General features: G+C 57.0%; 7 protein-coding genes across 7 annotated transcripts in view; 2 read left to right on the top strand and 5 right to left on the bottom strand.

Moving 5' to 3' along the window:
- CHGG_07207 (uncharacterized protein) overlaps positions 1-883 on the top strand; it is a gene marked incomplete at both ends in the record, with an annotated part of 1,284 nt that extends 401 nt beyond the window's left edge. Inside the window, 2 exons of the mRNA XM_001224862.1 lie at positions 77-301; positions 384-883. Of these exons, the coding sequence (XP_001224863.1) occupies positions 77-301; positions 384-883 (725 nt within the window). The remainder of the gene's footprint in view (positions 1-76; positions 302-383) is intronic.
- A 2,586-nt stretch (positions 884-3,469) lies between these two features.
- Positions 3,470-4,052, bottom strand: CHGG_07206 (uncharacterized protein; the record flags this gene model as incomplete). Its single annotated transcript, XM_001224861.1, has 2 exons — positions 3,470-3,742; positions 3,882-4,052. 2 exons carry the CDS (start codon positions 4,050-4,052, stop codon positions 3,470-3,472), a joined length of 444 nt encoding a protein of 147 aa, XP_001224862.1.
- A 1,329-nt stretch (positions 4,053-5,381) lies between these two features.
- Positions 5,382-8,141, top strand: CHGG_07205 (uncharacterized protein; the record flags this gene model as incomplete). Its single annotated transcript, XM_001224860.1, has 4 exons — positions 5,382-5,391; positions 5,555-5,749; positions 5,818-7,787; positions 7,866-8,141. 4 exons carry the CDS (start codon positions 5,382-5,384, stop codon positions 8,139-8,141), a joined length of 2,451 nt encoding a protein of 816 aa, XP_001224861.1.
- A 387-nt stretch (positions 8,142-8,528) lies between these two features.
- Positions 8,529-11,211, bottom strand: CHGG_07204 (uncharacterized protein; the record flags this gene model as incomplete). Its single annotated transcript, XM_001224859.1, has 3 exons — positions 8,529-8,959; positions 9,024-9,605; positions 9,666-11,211. The coding sequence occupies 3 exons, from the start codon at positions 11,209-11,211 to the stop codon at positions 8,529-8,531; spliced, it is 2,559 nt and encodes an 852-aa protein (XP_001224860.1).
- Positions 11,212-12,225: 1,014 nt separating this feature from the next.
- On the bottom strand, positions 12,226-13,122 carry CHGG_07203 (uncharacterized protein; the record flags this gene model as incomplete). Its single annotated transcript, XM_001224858.1, has 1 exon — positions 12,226-13,122. One exon carries the CDS (start codon positions 13,120-13,122, stop codon positions 12,226-12,228), a length of 897 nt encoding a protein of 298 aa, XP_001224859.1.
- A 706-nt stretch (positions 13,123-13,828) lies between these two features.
- CHGG_07202 (uncharacterized protein) lies at positions 13,829-17,213 on the bottom strand (the record flags this gene model as incomplete). The annotated part of the gene is made up of 8 exons (XM_001224857.1): positions 13,829-14,028; positions 14,088-14,400; positions 14,460-14,743; positions 14,802-15,110; positions 15,167-16,401; positions 16,459-16,950; positions 17,039-17,075; positions 17,141-17,213. The coding sequence occupies 8 exons, from the start codon at positions 17,211-17,213 to the stop codon at positions 13,829-13,831; spliced, it is 2,943 nt and encodes a 980-aa protein (XP_001224858.1).
- A 1,946-nt stretch (positions 17,214-19,159) lies between these two features.
- On the bottom strand, positions 19,160-20,350 carry CHGG_07201 (uncharacterized protein; the record flags this gene model as incomplete). Its single annotated transcript, XM_001224856.1, has 3 exons — positions 19,160-19,930; positions 20,045-20,091; positions 20,317-20,350. 3 exons carry the CDS (start codon positions 20,348-20,350, stop codon positions 19,160-19,162), a joined length of 852 nt encoding a protein of 283 aa, XP_001224857.1.
- Positions 20,351-20,437: the final 87 nt, after the last annotated feature.

Raw genomic sequence — 20,437 nt, 5'->3', positions numbered from 1 at the left:
TGGGACGACACAGGGTCGCGGAGCAGTCACTCTACGCCGAGACAATGCACCCGCCCTCTTCCCTCTTCCCATTCAGGGAAGACCCGAAGCAGCAAGAAGAAGACCAGCAAGCCCACCTCAGGGTCCGACACAGAGAAAGAACCATCCAAGATGTCTTCAAGATCATCAAGGCACTCTTCCTCCTCCATCTCAAAACGGGACAAGCCCTCGTCCAAGACCAAGAAGACCGACGACTGGACCGAGGTGACCGAGCCCGATGAGAGGCGGCGCATCCAGAACCGGATCGCCCAGCGCAAGTTCAGTACGTCGCCGACCCCCCTTTCGGGCCCACCACCCACCCACTACCGCAACGAAACCTAACCCTTTCCCTCCCCCCTTAACAGGAGAGAAAGCGCGCGAACAAAAAGACCGCGCAGCTCGCGATGCCCAGAACCAACAGTACGCCGGCTCAGCATACCACATCCCCGACGCCGAAGACCTGACCTTCGACGACGGCGGCGACCTATCCGGCCTCCCCTGGGGCGGGCTCAACATGCGGCACGTCGTCGCGCGCGGGCACGCCTCGACCAGCACGGGGCAGCACACGCACAGCCACAGCGGCCACACGGGCGGCAGCAGCAGCAGCGTCATCCACGGCGGCGCCGTCACCGCGAGCAGCACACCCGGGCCCGGGCCGGCCGTCGACCACTCCTCGCTGTACGGGCACCCGCACATGAGCCCCTACGCCGGGTACGCGCCGCATCCGGTGACGGCGGCGGTCCACGGGCATGCCGTCATGGTGGATGCGGCCGGGGAGGTCTACCATGGCTATGATACGCCGTACGCGGCGGGGGGGTACTACGACTTTGATCCGTCGGGGGCGGACCAGGGCCATGGGATGTGAAATCATCAACGGTCGATCTGATGGGTATGTCTTTCCCCCTTTCCCCCTTTCTTTCCTTCAACTTCAACTTTTTCGCCTTCCCTCCCCTGGCTCCCGTCCCTTGCACGGGGATGCCGCCCCTTCGATCCTGGCACTGTCTGGAGAAATATCTGGAGATGGCCGACACACCAAACAAAGACACCCACCTACTTTTTCCGGGGAAGGATAGACCAAACGGGAGGCTAACGAATTAGCGTGCAGCGAAACGGTGCCGATCGGAAACGAAGCAGCGCCTGGAAGGGGGTCCCGAGACACGGGCACACACCAACTCAACCAACCCCATTTCATTCGCCTTGGTCGCCCATTCCGATCAATGCTCGTTCTCAGAGAGGGAATGATTGTCACCGCCCCCCCTTCGCCTCGTGACCGGGAGCCAGCCCTTTCGTGGCGGGCTCGACGTCCTTGACTCGACGACGTCAGGGACTTTTTCCTTTGTGTGCAACCTCCTTTTTTTGGGTTCTTTCTGCTACGGCGTTGTTTTTCTTGGGGTTTTTGGTTGGTCGGCAAGCGAGGTTGGTGTGGCTGTGAAAAGGTACATACTGCTGTTGCACTTGCACTTTTGCGAGACTCTGGGACTTGGCATAGACCCCTGCACTTGCTCTTTGCTTTCTTTTGGCTTGGTGGCTTGGGTTTTGGGTTTGGGTTTCCCTTCCTTCGCTTCTCTGTTCATATCTCCCCCCCACCTCTTCTCACCACTCATGCTTTCACTTCTGCATATACCCCACGGTTAGAGAGACAGCAGTTTTTCCTCTCATTTGTCTATCTTTTTTCTTCTTCTCTCTTTTGTATAGGGTTCGGGCCAGGCTGGGGCATACAGGTGGTGGTGGTTGGCTTGGTTTATGGGGCGGAGGCATTCTGGTTGCGCTGTCTTTTTTGTGTTGCTTGCTTGGCAGTATCATGATGATGGTTTACGAATAGAGTCTTGTGCTTTCCCTCTCACTTTCAGCCTCTCCTCCGAAGTCTTTCGCAGTGGTCTCTCACTTGGTTAAGATTAATAATCACGCCTTTGCCGCAACATGTTACAGTGCAGGCTGGGGGGCCTTACAAGGGAGGCTTGGCGTTGGTTCCCTTTCAGAACCCAGCGCTCTGGTTCATGGATTTGCGAGATATGCGAGGTGGTTACGCAACGTTGTTGATCAGGCTACCACCAAGTGTATCCTTCAACTTACACACGCGTACACTCGTATACGTTTGACGTACGTAGGCTCGACGACTTGCGCAAGCAACACGATAGAGTACGACGGCCCCATCGCTCGCTCTTTCTCGTCAACAAGTGCCGTCCCAAGTGCCGCGCTGCGAATGACCAAGGTTGGAAGTGCCGGCCTCGGAGTCGGGTCAATTCGACCCTAGAATGACAGGAAGTCTCATGCGCAGGGTTCCACGCACCCGCATGCGCCGCGTCGTGTGCCGCGCGCGTGCGTCGCTAACCACGCGAGAAAACGTGACACCCCGTCCCATTTCATTTTGACGTAGTATTCCGCAGTTTATTCCCGGCCGCTGCTGCTGCGCTCTCAAGGAACAAAAGACTAGGCGATCTGGCAATGTGTGTCTTCTAATCCCGGCTGCGGGACAGGGGGGGCTGTGGAAGATTGTCGAAGGGTCACACAGCCACCGCCGCCTGGCTTCCATTTCTGTGTCGTCGAATCTGTGTCGCGGAGAGTTGGCCGCCCGGGTCTGGTAGCGAAGCGTTGCGGCAGGCTACTGCACGGTCGGTTGGATCGGCGGGGGATGGTCCCGGGGACAAAATCCGATGGCCGCCGAGAAGTTCTCGGTCACAGATTCGGCGGACCCTAAATCGAATACTGCCTGGTCGTGCCTGGTCGTGACGGTTAGCGGTCCTACACTACATCCACGATTGCAGTCGGTGATGCCCGTTTGCCTCGGCAGGCGTCCAGGAGATCTGCTCAAGGGGTTGCAGTTACTCCCCGGGGGCGGGGCAGTTGGACTGCCGACGGGTTTCGTCTGGGTCAGAATTGGGACCTGGATAGATCTACGTCTCTACCCAGATACCCGAACGCCCAGTAAGCGAATCTCGAAGCCAAGCTTCCCTGACTCGGAGAGGACAGCTTGAGGTTGCAGCGAGCAATTCCGCTTGGTGGAACATACGCTTCCACAATGAAAGACTGTTTACCCGCCTGTCTCGCCAGTTTGTCTCGGGCCATCAATATCGCAAGTAGTCAAGGCATTGCGAGCTTGCCAATGGTTTTTGCCATTGGGTTCTTGCCAGGTGGGTTCTTGCCGCTTTGCGGGTCCATGATGCTCAAGATCGTTGAGGTCTTCCGGGAACTTGCCCGTGGGTTCCGGTTCCAGCAACTGAACCTGGAAGCAAGAGAAACCATGTTTCCGAGTCCGATAGGCAAGGATCTCCTTCTATCGCCCGCCTTGCCAGATGTAAGATAGATCAAAGTCATTGGCTTCCCCGCCCAATCCCGAACGCAGCTGCATGTGGCCTGTGTCTTGTATCACTGGAGCCGCATCTCAACATCCAGTTCCACAAGCACGTTCCAAATTGCTCGCCGGTGAATTGTTGCACAGCGGGCACAACAATCATTGAAAGACGATGGGGGCACTCGTCGGTGAGGGCCGATGCCTCGGCTTCTTCGAGTTCGCCGTTCGTCCGGTTTCGTCGCCGCCACAGCCATGCAGAGATTGCCAACCACGCCGTTTCCTCCGTCCTTTCAATTCGCTCTCCATACCCCACCCCCTGGCCATGTGGCGGTTGAGCTGCAGCTTTCCCCTGTTGAATGACACCCGATCGCTGGCCAAGGGCGGCTCCTGCATGTGGCAAGAGGGAGGAACGACATCTCCGCTGCGTTCCACCTGTTGCGGGTTAGGCTCAGATGCAATGCAGGTGGTGTCGTGCCGGTCCACTCACTTTGTATCAACCGTTACAATCGCTGCCGAACCGACGCAGGGGGGGCATGAGGTGATAACGAGGTCGCCGATAACCAGGCCATACATTGAAGGCCGACAGGTTCTCGGGGACCATGTGTTCGCCGGGGATACACGAGGGCCATGCGGGATCATGCATGTCCATCGACAATCCCCTGGAAGGAGGGGCGATATCTATGAGCGATATCCCCACGCGGGCCCTGTTTCGGTATCCCGAGACTTCCTGCGACTCGGACATTTTGACGCACGTTTGAAGTCGTATGGTTTTCGCGCCGTGGTCCCGACTCTCACAGAAACCCCACCAACCCCCCCCCCTCCCCCCTCGAAACAACAGGAATACGAGAACATGATCATGGCCATCGGTAGTTTGCCTCTGTGGGGGTGACGATAGAGTGGATTCGGAGTTTCGGTGTTGGGTGACAACAGGAAAGTTGGCCAACCTTCAACCAGCTAATATCTTGCTCAGCACCTGCAGGTATGTAGCGGTTACATGGGTATGATCATGGACATACCTGATACCGCTACCCCATATCGAATGCCAAGCAGCAAAAGAAATGCCACGAGCAGGATGAAAACATGAGGGGCACGGGGGGGGGCTGCCGTCGGAACTTGCTCTCCTCGGACCGCGTTCGCCACTCTTTCCCGATTTCCTTGGACTCAGGCATCGAAGTCCGAACTATCCTTGGCATTGTGCCAAAGACCGCATAAGCCCTAGATATCTCGCAGCCCCCCGCAGCTGGTCATGATTCCGGCCGAGGCGGATGAGCCTTTCTCGAAATGGATGAAATCGATCGTCGTCGGATGCCAACGGATTGGTCTTTTAACGAGAATAGAGCGTTTTGCATTTATGTTCCATACTGTTGGTTCCCTCGGTCGATGTACCCGCGACGGATGTCAGAACTTTAAAATCCATATTCATGATCCGATCATATTGAGAAGGTGTCATCCTTGCCGCCCCCAATGGATGGTTGACAATTTTTGGGAGATGGGATGAATTGATGAATTGAGTGAGTTGGGGTCCAAGATCGAAAAGGTGGGCCTGTGGTGATCTGTGCTTGTTCCCTGTCATCGCCCGCCTGTCAAATGGCTCTCCACATGGGTCCCAGAGGTACCCCACGTTTCATTTTATAGTGGGGCTCGCTGAAACATCGAACAGCAGAAAGGCAGCTTCCCTTTGGCCAAAAAAAGCCGAACTCGCAAGGGGAGCAAGAAATCAAGAAAAGAGAAAGAAGGAAAAGGAAAACCAAGAAAACGAAGAGAGTTAAAAAAAGACCGAGCAAAATGAATTAAATAAGTGAAACCGAGTCTAATAAAGAGTAGACATTGGGCTATCGAAGGGCTTTCTTCTCATTCCTCTAGTCCAAGGTTTCGGCGGTACCTCCCTTGGTGTTCGGCTTTTTTTGGCCAGAGAGTGGCAGCTCAGCAGCCACAGATGATATGCCAAGCACTGCCAAGCCAGATTTGGACCCCAATTGGAGCTGGCAGCGCTAACGCGAACGTGTTCCATACGGATACCGAGTACCGAATGTACCTAAACACATAATCAACAAACGGTGACGGGAAGCACATGCTAAACGGTTCGTAACCTACCTCGCCAAACCGCCATGACACTGGATATGAGGCTAATTTGTTAACCGAAGCCGCCGCAGAGCATAGTAATGGTGCTGGGACGCCAATTGAGATTGATGTTGGCCTTTAGCTGGCTCAATGCCCTCCTCCCCGGGTTGATAGGCATCGCAGCCTCTGTATCCGCGAGCACGGCCAACGATGGCGAACCCATTCTACACAGCGAGGTCGGCCGTCAAAATAACGAGAGCTTGCTATGGGGGCCCTACCGACCCAATCTCTACTTCGGGGTGCGCCCCAGGATACCCAAGAGCTTGATGACGGGATTGATGTGGGGCAAGATCGAGACATACACCGACTTCCAGAATAGTGAGTTGGTTTTCCCCCCTTTGCATTGCCCTCCCCATATTTCCGAGCTGACTGGTACCTGGTTCCAGCGGTACGGTACACCTGCGAACAAAATGAGGGCATGAAAGGTTATGGCTGGGAAGAGTACGACCCTAGGCGGGGCGGCATCCAGACCATTCACGATATCCAGAACGGCCTCGACCTTACCACCTCCTTCGTCAAGGTTCCTGGCGGCTCACATGGCGGCAGCTGGGCGGCGCGGATCAAGGGCGTGCTCAACGACGATGCCCCCAAGGACCAGAAGACGATCGTGGCCTTCTACGTCACCCAAGAGGGCGCAGACTCTGAGCTTCAAACTCTGGAAGGCAACGATGAGAAGGGTTACGACGGCGATGTCACCCTCAAAGGGCGGTCAGAATCGCTGGGGAACTACAAACTTGTTGTTACAAAAGGCGAGGGGGTCCAGCCTAAGAGCGACCACGACATCTCGAACATCCGAGGACCCGGCCAGACCGTCGTCCAGTCGCTGACCTACCCGGAGGAGCAGATCTGGCAGGCGAAGCCGATTCTGTTTAGGCAGCTCAAGGAGGGCATCGATTGGTTGGTCGAGAACAAATACGATGTGCAGGACCCCCCACCGCCGTGGCAGGTGTACCTGCTCACCAACCGACCCGGCAGTGGAAACGTTCACATCGTGCAGAAAGTCTTCGAGGGCGACTTTGAGTTCGACGTCATCTTCTCGAGCGAGTCGGCCGGAAAGGAGCTCACGAGTGCCGACCTGTCGCGGGAAATCAAGGAGACCACCGAGTCGTTCGGCGAGCGCTTCTCGGGCGTCTTCACCCCGAAGGCGCCGTTTAATGCGGACAAGTTTAAGAAGTTTGGCCGCAGCATGTTTTCGAACCTGATTGGAGGCATCGGATATTTCTACGGCGAATCCGTAGTGGACCGTTCCCACGCGCCCGAATATGACGAGGAGAACGAAGGCTTCTGGGAGGAAACGGCCGAGGCGCGTGCCCGCAACCAACAGGCGCTAGAGGGCCCATATGAACTTTTCACCAGCATTCCCTCCCGGCCCTTCTTCCCCCGCGGCTTCCTATGGGACGAGGGCTTCCACCTGCTCCCCATCGCTGACTGGGATATTGATCTCACGCTGGAGATTGTCAAGAGCTGGTTCAACCTAATGGACGAAGACGGCTGGATTGGCCGCGAGCAGATCCTCGGTGCGGAAGCGCGCAGCAAGGTCCCCGGCGAGTTCCAAACCCAGTACCCGCACTACGCCAACCCCCCCACCCTCTTTCTTGTCATCGACGCCTTCGTCGAGAAATTAGCCAAGACCAACGGCAGCCTGCCCGCGAGCAGAGAACACCTCTCGCAAGACGAGTCCCTCGCCACCGCATCCCTCGACAACCCCGAAGTTGGTATCAAATACCTCCGCCGTCTCTACCCACTCCTCCAGCGCCAGTTCGACTGGTTCCGTAAGACCCAGGCCGGCGACATCAAGTCGTACGACCGCGAGGCTTTCTCCACAAAGGAGGGCTACCGCTGGCGCGGCCGCACGACCACGCACTGCCTGACAAGTGGGCTGGACGACTACCCGCGCCCGCAGCCTCCGCACCCGGGCGAGCTACACGTTGACTTGCTGTCGTGGGTCGGCGTCATGGCCAAATCTCTCATCAACATTGGCGACACGCTGGGCTTGGCCGAGGACGTGGATACCTACAAGCAGATCCTAAACGCCATCGAGCGCAACCTCGACGACCTGCACTGGTCTGAGAAGGACGGCTGCTACTGCGACGCGACAGTTGACGCGTTCGAGGAGAACCAGCTAGTCTGCCACAAGGGCTACATCTCGCTGTTCCCGTTCCTGACGGGCCTGCTCAAGGCGGACAGCCCCAAGTTGGGGAAGCTGTTGAAGCTGGTTGGCGACGAGGACGAGCTCTGGAGCCCCCACGGCCTGCGCAGCCTGAGCAAGACGGACGAGTTCTACGGCACCGCCGAGAACTACTGGCGCAGCCCCGTCTGGATGAACGTGAACTACCTGGCCGTCGTGCAACTTTATGTATGTCCCTCCACCCTTCCACTACTCCCCCCCCCGCCAAAAAAAAAGAAAGAAACACTAACACCAAGACTCCACCAGAACATCGCCACGCAAGAAGGCCCGCACCAGGAGACGGCGCGCGACCTGTACTCGCGCCTGCGCCGGAACCTGGTCGAGACGGTCTACCAGAGCTGGGAGGAGACGGGCTTCGCGTGGGAGCAGTACAACCCCGAGACGGGCAAAGGGCAGCGCACGCAGCATTTCACTGGCTGGACCAGTCTGGTCGTCAAGATCATGGCTATGGAGGATTTGGAGGCGTCCGCTGCGGGGACTGGGGCGGGGGCGGGGGCGGAGACGGGGAGGGATGAGTTGTAGAGAGATGGTTGGGTTCTGGGTAGACTCTGTAGAATAGTTGATTGGTTTTGTAAGTCGGTTGGTTGTCCAAAACAAAGAGCCATAGCATTTATTTGGTTCCGAGTCCAGACTGGCATGGGCGCGTATGACGGCAGACATGGCGGATTACGCTCAGCTCGAGAAGTTGTCACAACATCGTGACTTCGCTAACTAGGTACCTAGAGTAAAATACAAGCCGGCTGTTTTCCCCCATCCCATCCATGACCCATCCATCCGTCCATCCATCCATCATGCTACCTCCATCATGCCACCAGATAAAGCTCATTTACAAGTACAAAAAGAACCCTCACTAGATCGGAATCAGAGAAAACCATCTCGCTACCTAGGTACCTAGCTTTCTTTAGTTACCTACTTCCCCCCAACCCCCGCCACCCCGTCCCCCTTCTTAGCCACGTCCTTCTGCGGCAACACCTCCACCTGCCGGCTCAGCAACCTCCTCAGATCAGGAGTAAGCACTTTCTCCTTTTCAGGTTGTTTCTGCGGCTGCGCGGGGGCCTTCCCTGTGTTCCGGCCACCACCACTACCAGCGCCGGCACCGGCGCTGGCACCACTCCCCGGAGCCGGCGTAGCAGCCGTAGCATTCATAGCAGTCGTATCCGCAGCAGCAGCAGCAGGAGAAGACGAGCCCGGCTCAGATGCCTGCTCGGGGACCTTGTGCCGGGGCGCGGGGAAGCTCCCCTTCTTGTCGATGGCGTCGACGAGGCGGTGGAAGCGCTTGTAGAGGGCCTCGGCGCGGATGAGGGTGGAGTCGAGGTCGATGGTGCATGAGAGCTCGTTGACTACGAAGGGGTGGGTGTTAGCACTGGTTCCATATTGCATGTATGTACCCTGGGGGAAACTTACTGTATTTCAACACTTCGTCAAAGTGCTTGAGATGGGTCATGATGACGTCGCGGTGCTTCTCGAGGATGGCGAGGGCCACAAACAGGTGGAAGCTGCTGCTGAGGTAGTCGGTCCAGAGGACCTCCCACAGGTGCAGCACGTCGGGCCAGTCAAACTCGCGCTTGTACCAGACCAGCAGCATGCGGAAGAAGAAGAAGAAGTTGGTGCTGTCGGCCGACTCGAGGTGCGCGTACAGCTTAGGGTCCATGAACTGCACGAGGTGGTCGAGCGCGCGCAGCTGCGAGCGCATGCCGGACTGGTCGCGGAGGAAGTTGCGCTCCATACGGTCCATGAAGCACTTGAAGCCCCAGAAGGCCAAAGCGTCATCCTGCAGGACGGCGTAGATGGGCGCGAGTAGGTCTGACATTCCCTGAACGTAGCCTAGGTCGCGGTTGTATTCGTTGTAGGTCAGTAGCATATCCTTGAGCTGCTCAAGATGCACGTTGGTGCCGACAGTGGAGAAGGGCGATTCGGGGTCCGGATGGGGGATGTCTTCGCCGGCGAAGATGGGGACGTTGCGGTCGGTGCGGTGGACGTCTTTTTCTACGAGGGGTTAGAATACTCGAGAGACATGTATAAGAGGAGACGCGACGTAATACTTACCGATACGTCCTCGCTGTTCCCGCCACCACTCGCCCTCCTCGCCCTCTCCGCCCTTGTCGATCTGGCGCTCCCACCAAGCGCCCTTGAGCTTAATATAGGCGTCTCGGAGCGAGGCGGCCTGAGCCTTGCGCTCGTCAGCCGTGCTGTACCACTCGTACACGCCAAGGAGGAATAGCCAGGCCTCCTTCCGCACACCGTCCTCAGCATCAAGCCCGCCGTGGAACACGCGCTCTTTGACCTCGTCCACGGTCACCGACAAGCGCCCCGTCCGCGGGTCGAAGAAGGTCTTCCACTCCTTGAGCGTCACCGGCTTCCGCATCTGCTCCAGCGTCAAGCTGCTCGTGCTATCGAGAAGCTCAAACTCGCCCACATCGGTGTCCTCCAGCTCCATAACCTCCCGGGCGGTCCATATCCGCTGGTTGCGATCGCGCTCGCTCTGCTCGGCGATGCCCATAGCCCACCGCGCCAGATAGATGCGCGCGCTGTCAAACTCCTCCTGCAGCGTCTGCACCTCGGGGTTCCGCAGCAGCCGCCTGACCTGGGGCGGCATGCGTGGGTTATCCAATACGTCCTGGGCGGTCTGGCGCGTGAACGTCGTGACCTTGCTGAACTTCTCCATGATATTCCACCCCGTCTCCTTGACGAACTTCATAAACGGATCCATCCCGCCATCCCTACTCCCCGCACCACCACCCCCCATCGAACCCCTCGACGCCCCAGCGACACCACCAGCCCCACTCCCATCCCCCCTCCCAACCACCGTCCTCACATTCCCGGGCCCTTTTCCCCCAAATGCGAGACTATCCTCCTCGCTCGGCTCCACCAGATACACATTCGGCTCAGCCACACTACGCTCGACCGGCACGTAGCGCTTCAGCCAGCGCAGAACCTCATCCCCACCCCAAAACATCTCGCCGGCCTCGCCAAAGGGATCAAAGGCGTCGCGGGCGCGGCGGCGCTTCTGCAGCAGGGTGCTCTGGCACTCATTGTCGTGAAAAAACAGCGGCGGGAAGCTGTCGCCGGCGCGCGAGTTGAGGATCACGCTGCCGTACCACCAGCCGACGCTGGGCGGGCGCACGAGCAGCGAGTACACGGCCGAGACGGGGACGGCGAAGGCGTAGTGGCCGACGCCGGTGGCCGGGTGGCTGGTGATGGTGGGTGGGGGCGGGACGAGGTAGGATTGCTTGGGCGGGGAGTCGCTGTCGCAGAGGTCGACTTTGACGTAGATGGATGCGGCGTCGCCGAGGGCGGATTCGGGCAGCCAGGCTAGGAGGAGGTCGGAGGAGGTGGGGTGGGAGCGGGACGAGAGGGATGAGGAGGAGGAGGTTGGGCGTTGGTTGTCATTGGTGGTTTTGGTGGCGGCGGAAGAGGACAAGGTGTTTTGGGGGTGTTTCTGTTGGAGGAGGGCGATGTAGCCGGGGATGTTATCCCGAGCGGAGGGGGTTGGGTGGATGTAGACCTTGGATTTGGAGAAGAGCAACTTCACGCCGCGGCCAGTTTCGGTGTGGGTGATGGTGTCATAGTCGCCTTCCTCGTCGTCGCTCATGGCGTAGAAGCTGCCCGTGGGCGAGGGTGGACGGGGTGGATGAGAGATGGTCGAAAATGAGGATGTGGCTGTTGTTGTGGTGGTCGGGGTTGGTGCGGCTGCTGCTGTTGTTGATGGTTGTTGCGACGATGAGGATGGCTCCGGATTGAGGTTTGTCGACGACGAGGACGACGTCATCTTTGTGATCCGGGTCATCTTTTCAGTCTCGCAGCTTCACAGCTTTGCTGGGTTGGAAAACCAGTAATCGCGGGGTTATTGATTTTCCAATTTGCCTTGCAGACAGCCTCGCACAGGTGTGCAAATCTGAAAACAGAATAACTGTGAGGCACATGTCACAGGCGAGTGGCCTGTTGTTGGTGTCAGCTGGTCTTTTAAGCTGCATGTGCTGAGAGGAACAGCCCCGCGATCGATGATGCGAGCTTGGAGGGGTAGCAGGCCGAGGTAGTAGTACTTATTTTCCATGCAGAGTAGCGGCAAAATCCAAGTAGATATACCTCACAGTTCGCCCCTGACGCGTACACCAAGAACACTGCAGTCGTCATTTGCCATCAGGGACTACGATGGGTTAACGACAGCAGATACCGTGGATAGGAGTTTTCCTATCACTCCTGGACTCAAGAATATTGTAAAACATTATTATTTGTTACACAAGGAGCATGCATTAATTCAATAAAATCAGTGTTGTTGCAAGTTCCCGTTGTTGCTGCGCCATTAGAGTACTATATCGTCTCGGCCAGCCAGACACCAGGTCCCTGAGCCTGTCCCATATATATACGGCCTCTCTTCCAAATCCCCAGTTTTTCGATCATGCCCACACGCCCCCTCTTTGGAAAACCGGCCAATTCTCTTGACTCTGGGCCCGGCGGTGAAGGGTTATCCAGAAACAACGGATAGAGCAATTAATCTGCTGTATATATAGTGCCCTGTCGAGATATGTTTTGTCGTTGTATGTAAACCCGGATCGAAGAGAGTTGGTGGCCCGGTAGATCGGTTCGTCTCCGCATGTGTGGCTTCTCATCGTGGCCTTGGACCGCTGGGAAGCCCTCCCCTAGGGTTGCTCGGCAGCCCATAGCTTCTCCCACCCGCTGGTCCTCGGCCACCTGACCCGCCGCCTGAATTATTATCGTATCCTCCATCCGACCACAGCGCATTCGTGCTCATGACAGGGCGTTCACTTCCCCTCCCTCCATATCCGCCGCTATCACCACCGCCCCCGCTGCCCCCCTGGTTTCCCCATCCCCATCTGTTCCCCGACGGCTGTGCCGGTGGCGGGCCCTTTGCTGCTGCTGTCCCGGGCGGCTGGAACGGCCCGCCCGAACTCGGGCTTGTCGTCCTCGCGCCGCTCCAGAGCCTCTGCTTCAACTTCTCCTGTGCGCTGCCGCCTTCCCGAGGGCACGCTGGCTCCCGGGCTGACCGCATCAGCCCTCCCGCTCCCGCCGTTTGGTAACTCCCCGCGCGCTGCCCACCCATCCCCGGCCGTTGCCCCGCATCACCACCACTCGCAAAAGGATTCCGACTACTCGCAAACTGGGCCCGCCCCTGCCCAGCCGCATTATTCCCACCACCACCACCACCACCACCACCACCATCCCCCCACAGACTGCTCAACCCCCCACCACCACCGGCAGCACCCTGCTGCCCCAACCCCCCATACCGCCCCTGCCCAGCACCACCAGCACCACCACCGGCCGCATAAACGGCCTGCTGCGGGGGCGGGGCGCGCGGGTCCGGGGGCAGCCAGGCGGGCAGGGGCTGCTGCGGGCCCTTCTCGGCGTAGTAGGCGCGCAGCACGCGGCACACGTGGGTGTCGTCGTCGGTGTCGCCGTCGGACTCGCCACCGAAGTAGGTGCGCTGCAGCTTGGAGATGTTGGTCGACGCGTTGGAGAGCAGGTCCTTGTACCACGACGCCATGGCGGGCGCGGTGAGTGGAGTGCGAGCGGGAGTGGAGTGGATGTGGAAGCGGGTGTGGTGCGAAGCGGTGCGGGGGTGGTTGGTTGGATTGGTTGTTGTTTTTGTTAATTGTTGACGGCGGAAAGAGTTGGTTTGGGATTGGGGTTTTCCTAGTGGTGGTTGGGTTTATTTTACTTTATTTTATTTTTGAGAGGGGGAAAGCAGTGTAGATCGGACGAGACGAGGTGTTGGTCGAGATAACGGTGCGGCGGTGACGGTGAATCGTGGATGGGGAATGCGATCGGGGCGGTTCGGGGTCGTGGATTGGGATGTGGGATGTTAGAAAATGGAATATTTTGAGATGATGGTATATCCAAAGAACAGCAGGTCCGAATGGCAAGCTGCGTGCGACTTGCGATACCTACTGCACGCTGTCGCCGATGCGATAGGTGGGAGATGGAGGAGTTGGTTTGGCCGAGTTGAGACTTGAGCTGCGCCAGGGTTCCCTGTTGCATTTCAGGCGGTGTTTCGGCTGCAGGAGGGCTCCACTTAAGTAAGGTGACTCGAGTTGCAGAACAGCAGAGGTCCGTATTCGTAATTACACTGAACACCATCTTTCACGACTTGGCAACCAATCGTACTCGTAGCATCATGACTCTTACACGATTTTTCATAACACAACTGCATTATGGAGAGTCGTCTAGCTACCTAGGTACCTAACTATCGTTCAATTGGTCTGACCAGGCTTCAAGTATACCGTCGTGGTTGACGAGACCGAAAAGGCAGCACATCCTTCCAAGTCGGATTTCCCTTCTTCAGCCCTGAGCATGGTCAGAGACGCGACGGCTTTACCGATCAATGACTTGAGAGGACCAATGTCAGCCCGAAGAAGGGCAAGGTCGGCTGTGTTTTGACAAGCGACATATCCTAAGAGTATGCACCGTTAGATTCACGTCAAATCACCAGATGAACGCCTTGCTACGTACCGACTCCGTCCCTCTTGATCCCCGTCTCAGCTGCCAACGATCTGATGCCTTTGGCGCACGAGATGACGAGCTCAAACTTCTCAGAAGCATCGCCATCGTCCAAGTCCGCGCAGTACTCAGGATACCGCGCCTTGACAATCGACGGAGTCGAGTCGCCCTGTCTCCTGGGCAGCCGCTGCCACAGTTCCTCGCTTAGGAACGGCATGAACGGGTGCGTGAGCGTAAGACCGCCTTCCACGGCAGCATAAAGGGTGTCAATGGCGCTTGCTTTGGCCGCGTCACTTCCGTCCTGGAGGACGGCTTTGGAGGTTTCCTAGGCCTGGTCAGCTTCTGTCGGCACTTCGAGTGCTGTTGCGGCCCGGGGAAACCCACAATGAAGACGTCGCACACGTCGTCATACCAGTACCGATACACAGCTTGCGCCGAGCGCGAGAACTCTCTCTTCTCAAGAGCCTCCTGGACAGCTCGGGCAGCAACGTTTAGGCGGTGGAGGACCCAGCGCTCCGAGAGAGACTCGTTGCCCGTCTTTGCGAGCTTGGACGGAGGGACGTAGCTGGCTGGGAACTTCCCGAGGACGTACTTGGTTGCCTGGTAAATCTTGTTGCAGAACCTGCGGTATCCCGCCATGACCTTAATATCAAAGTTGACATCGCCGCCTGGGAAAGTTAGCTTGCGGCGGCAAGGGTTTGATGGCAGTGGGCGAGAGTGACATACCGCCTGTCGTGTAGCTGATGAGGGAAAACCGTAGTGCGTCCGCTCCGCACTCGGGAATTCCGTTCGGGAACGACAGCTTCTGGTTCTTGCTGGCGACCTTGTACTCGGACTCGTCGAGGTTTCCCGTCTTCAAACTCTCCTGCAGCGCCTCAAGCGAGATGCCCTCCATGACCGCCACCGGATCCAGCACATTGCCCAGAGACTTGGACATCTTGCGGCCTTGTGCGTCCCGGATGAGCGAGTGGCAATACACCTCCCGGAAGGGGACTTGGCCGGTCAACTTCAGACTGAGCATGATCATGCGCGCAACTATCGTCTGGTTAGCACCATTGAATGGCTTTGGGGGCCGGAGGTGGTGGACTCACTCCAGAAGAACAGGGTATCCCATCCACTCTCCAGAACACTATTCGGGAACAAGTTCTGCATATCGTGCGTCTTGTGCGGCCAGCCCAGCGTAGAAAAGGGCCACAACCCGGAAGAAAACCAGGTGTCGAGGACATCCGGATCCCTCTCCAGCGAGAACTCCCTCCCAGGAAACCTCTTTGCCGCCTTCTCCCTCGCCTCCGCCTCACTCCGCGCCACGACCCAGACCTCGCCCTCTGACTCCAGCCCGCCACCACTAGCAGCAAACCCAACGCGATACGCCGGGATCTGATGCCCCCACCACAACTGCCTCGACAAACACCAATCATTGATATTCTCCAGCCACTGGAAGTAGCTCCGGCTCGCCGTCTCCGGCCGGATGGTAATATCCCCCTTCCTAACCGCCTCCATCGCCGGCCCCGCCAGCTCCTTCATACTCATCCACCACTGTGGCTTCACCACAGGCTCAATCACATCCCTCGACTTGGAGCACACCCGAATCGTCATCGGATTCGGCTCCTCCCCGACCAACAACCCCAACCTCCCCAACTCCTCCCCCAACACCCTCCGCACATCATACCGCTTCATCCCCTTAAACCTGCCCGCATTCGCATTCATCGTGCCATCATCATTCAGTACATTGACAAACTCCAACCCGTGCGCCACGCCCACCGCGAAATCGGCCGCGTCGTGCGCCGGCGTGATCTTGACCGCGCCGCTGCCGAAAGGACGGGTCCGCCACGCGGTCCGCGATGATGGGGAGCAGCCGGTCCACGAAGGGGTGCCGCGCGAACCGGCCCACCAGATGCGTGTAGCGGGCGTCGTCGGGGTGCACGGCAATGGCGACGTCGCCGAGCATGGTTTCGAGGCGGGTTGTGCTGATGGTGATGGTTTCGGGGTGTGTGGGGGTGTGGGGGGGCTCGGTGCCCTCGGGAAGGGGGTAGGAAAAAGGAGGTCAGCACGCCCGAACTCGATCTTGCGGTCGTAGCCGGGGATGGTGAGCTGGTGCGGCCCGGGAAGGTGGATGCTTTCGACCTCGAGGTTGGAGACGGTCGTGTTGAGGATGTCCGCACCAGTGACGAGCCGGTTGGCACCGTAGATGAGCCTTCGTCGTGCAGGCGCACGAAGGCCTCGATGACGGCTTCGCTCCGCTGGGGGTCCATGGTGAAGGCTTCGCGGGTCCAGTCGTAGGATCCGCCGAGCCGCCGGAGCACTTTGTTGATTTTGGTGTGGTACCCTGTTTGGTTATGTGAGGTTACGGCATGCTTGTAAACGGAGGGGATAGCGAACGTACTCGTCTTTCCACTCCAGTGCCCTCGCGACAAAGCCCTCCCGACCGAGATCATGGCGGGTTTTGCGCTCCCTTCTCCACAGCATCTTCTCGACAACGGACTGGGTACTGATGCTGGCATGATCACACCCGGGGATATAAAGTGTGGTGAAGCCTCTCATCCGGTGCCAGCGGATGAGCAGGTCTTCGAGCGCCGTTCCCAGGGCATGGCCACAATGCAACGCGCCAGTGACGTTTGGGGGAGGGAGCGGGATGACGAAGGCACCCGGGGCAAGGTTCTGGCCGTCCTCGGTGAACTCGGGCTCGAAAAAACCCATCTTGGCCCACCACGCATCCCAGGCCGACTCGACGACGCCCGGGATATAGGCCGAGTGGTACGGTGAATCGAGGGGCCCGAGGACTAAAGAGCATCCGGAACTTAGCGGCGGATATGGGTGACGAATACTACGACTACTACTGACCCTTTTTCTCGCCTGGTAGCGTTTGCTCGACATACTTTGGAAGTTCGGGTTGGTCGGTGGTTTTCAGGGCTTTTGGTCCCGCTGCGAGGCGGGCTTGTTGGTTTGCTCGTTTCTCGGCGAACTTTTTGGCTTTCTCCGCCTTCTGGCGCTCCTTTTCGGCTGCAAGGAGGAGGATGATTAGCAGTTCGTTAATAAGGCTTTGCGTCTCGCAGAACCATGGGTACCTTTTTTGTCAAGTTTCATTGCTGCCATGGAGGTAGTAGCCTCTGCTGTCCTGTCTGTTGCTTGAGAAGCCATTGTGTGTTTTTCGTTTGACAAGAATGAGAAATAGTGAAATTCGAGCACAGGTGAAAGTTCATGGTTTTATAAGTAATGCGCTGAGCCACCAGAATGTGACTCACGGGTAATGAAGGACTAAGGTAGTTAGAGATAGTAAGTCTTAGTAGTAGTATAAATTGATGTGACTCGATCTCCATGCTTGTTGGGGGCCGAGCCGACTGCATCGCCTGAACCAGGTTTAAAACTTATTTCCTTAACCTTGGCTAACCTGCAGTCAGTCATCATTGATAATTATGTACAAAGTAGAGTCACACGCTTTTTGTCACACTGCAAGGAGCTTCTGGCAGTGGGTTATGTCACGGGGTAAAAAGGACTATATTCTACAAAGGAAAGAAAACTATCGAGAAGGAGGAAATATATTACAGAGAACTCCCTTTTTCTATATACCAAGCTCCTTATATATTGTAAGCTCATCAGAACTTACCAAGGCCTGCTTTTATTGCCACATTCTTCACTGCTTAGCATTAGTGAGAAAAGTTCGGGGTTAACATTGGCTTGACAACAATACATAAGTATGCCTGTCTGGCTCTACTGACAATTAGGCGCTTCTATGTTTCCTGCCCCCGACCCGATGCCGGTTCCTGCCCAAGTTCCGGCGGCGCCCAAGTGCATCATCCACCATATGCTTCAATACCTCGAGCTCAGCAAAGGACATCTGATCAAGCAGAGCCGGTGTCAGCGCCTGAACCTCCTCCTCCTTCTCTCCCTCCTCCGCTGTCCGTCCCTCCCCCTCTGTCCGTCCCTCCTCCTCTGTCCGTCTCTCCTCCTCCATCCGTCTCTCTTCCTCCTCCCGTCTCTCCTTTTCTTTCTCGTCGCGCCGAGCGTCTGCGTATTTAGCCCACATCAGCACATATCGCAGAACTTAAGATAAAAAGACAACCCACCGAGGACCAAGCTGCAGGCAGAAGGGCGACCAGAATAGAAGCAATTGGTGCATGCTCCGTCGACGACATCGCCGCTGGGGCAAAGACAAACGGGAACAGGGGTCGGCCCAATGCGTTTACTGCATTGCCTGCAGTTGGGTTTCTCTACCGTCTCCTCCTCGAAAATGTAGACCGCTATCGCCATAGCGCGCTCGGGTCGGTCTATGTTCCAAGAAGCCTCGACCCTTCCGGTACCCAAGAGGTAGGAGGCGGGTTCGAATTGGCGTTGGATGACCTAAAGACTTGTTAACACAAGTGCAATGTTTTAGTATTGGAATAGAGAGGCTTGCATCATGGGCGGCGAGGTAAGCAGCGACCCTGTTGTAGGGCTTCTGCCGTAGCTGGCCCACAATCTGCTTGGTTAACTCGGAGTCAACCTTTGGTTCCTCGTCGACTTGTTTAGGTTCCATTTCGTTGACTTGCTTAGGGTCTTTGTCGTCGACTTGCTCGAGTTCCTCTTTGCTTGCCTCTCTGGTGAATGCGAAAAGGGTAAAAGTAAGTTGCCTACTGTCGAGAGGAGTACGAGGAAGAATTGGATCGTAAATGTTGATCAATCTCAGTTGACTTAAATATGTTGACCTCCTAGGCGGATTGGATCTGTGACGTTTGGGCGAGGGCAAGTTGTTCTGGGGAACCTATGGCAACAAGGGGAACCGGATCGGTGTAAGTTGAGAGAGAACAAGGAAGCGGGTGACGCGTGGATTTCGTGACCGTCGGACGTTGTGAGGGCAGTTCCGCTGTCTGTTCAGTCAAGTACACATGCCCGAGTAAACAACGCGAGGAAGATGCCCTAGTGAAGAATGTCAACAGGTTCCCCGAGTGAACAATGCGGATGAGGCACACCCCGGGACGATCCTTATTCAAACGAAATCTGTGGCGTTTGCGTTATGGCTTTCAATGTACTTCGTACGACGGTATCATTAACGATGGGCTCCTGCCGACATCAACAACCTATTCGCTCCTCAAAAGTCTCGGAACAGCTTAAAATGCAAGCAGCTTTGCCTTCTCTGTCTCCCTCTCCACCTCGATCTCCTTCCGTTTCCGTGCCGCAGGCTTGACCGCGCGACCTCTCTTCCGCTTGTCGCCCGCCTTCTTCTTCTTGACCTCTTCTTCGTCGTCCTCCTCGCTGTCCTCCTCGTCATCGTCATCCTCCTCGTCGTCCTCGTCGCTGCCCAGCCAATCTTCAATGTCGGCTAGCTCTTCGTCGTCGCTCTCATCGAAGTCGGACACGTACTCCACCGCACCATCCTCTTCCTCGTCCTCCTCTTCCATCTCCTTCTCGAGCTCATCCTCGACCTCGTCCTCGTCCTCGATGCCCTTGTCGAGATCCTTGTCCCGGACACCCTCGCCCTCCGTCTCGAGCGCATTCAGGACCTTCTTCCAGATGTTGGCGTTGCAGTTGAGCGGCATGTCGCCGTATGCGCCCTGCCGCAATCTCTCGAGCAGCTCTCTCTCGATCGTCCGCTCCAATTTCGCCGCCATCAATGCCTTGCGCTCTCTGGCCTCCTCCCGGTGTTTGATCTTGGGCGCCATTTTCGGAACGAGTTGTTCGCCTAGCCTGGTCTCCTCCGCCGCTATCCTGCGCATGCGGGTCGCCACTTGGACTAGTCGGGTAAGACGTTGCTTGCATTTGTGGAGGAGGAATTTCGGAAAGTATTGCAGCCGGCCTTCGATTTGCTGGAGCGCTTCTTGGTAGTTCTTGGAGAGCTTGATCTTCTCCCACCATTTCGAGGGCATGTGCGATCGTTCGATCTATGCCAGAAACGTCTGTTAGAAGCTTGCTACAAGCGCCTTGCTATTGCATTACGGACCGTCTTGATGTAGAGATAGATTGTCCCCTTGGGGGACGTCCTGACCGTCGCATACCGGCTGTTGGCGAGGGGGCAACTTTGGCGGTTGCACAGGCCGCTCACCTACACCATTGTTAGCAGGCAATCGCTCGGGAAATCCCTGGAGGCACCGTACTGAGTATTCATTTCTGCAGAAGTTATTCCCTTTGGTTGTCCTAATTAAAGTTAGGGCCCGGGGCGACAGCAAAGAATACAAGCAAGCCTACTTGAGCTTAAAGGCACAAAACTGTTCTGTCGTGTGGGTTAGCAAGTGTATGTACGTCCTACAAAGCGAAGAGTAGTACTAACGGTTTATGATTTGCCAAACGATTTCGTCAGACATTGTTTCTCAAGGCTGCCTGCAGGCGCTGACAAAACTTAGTTCAATCAGGTCTGGTTTGGATGGCTGGGGGAAGAGGCCCAATTCGGA

This window comes from Chaetomium globosum, genomic scaffold (genome assembly GCF_000143365.1).
Source record: "Chaetomium globosum CBS 148.51 scaffold_5 genomic scaffold, whole genome shotgun sequence".
NCBI lineage: Eukaryota > Fungi > Ascomycota > Sordariomycetes > Sordariales > Chaetomiaceae > Chaetomium > Chaetomium globosum.
The sequence above is the reverse complement of the archived record's forward strand: the minus strand, read 5'-3'. Positions and strand labels throughout refer to the sequence as shown.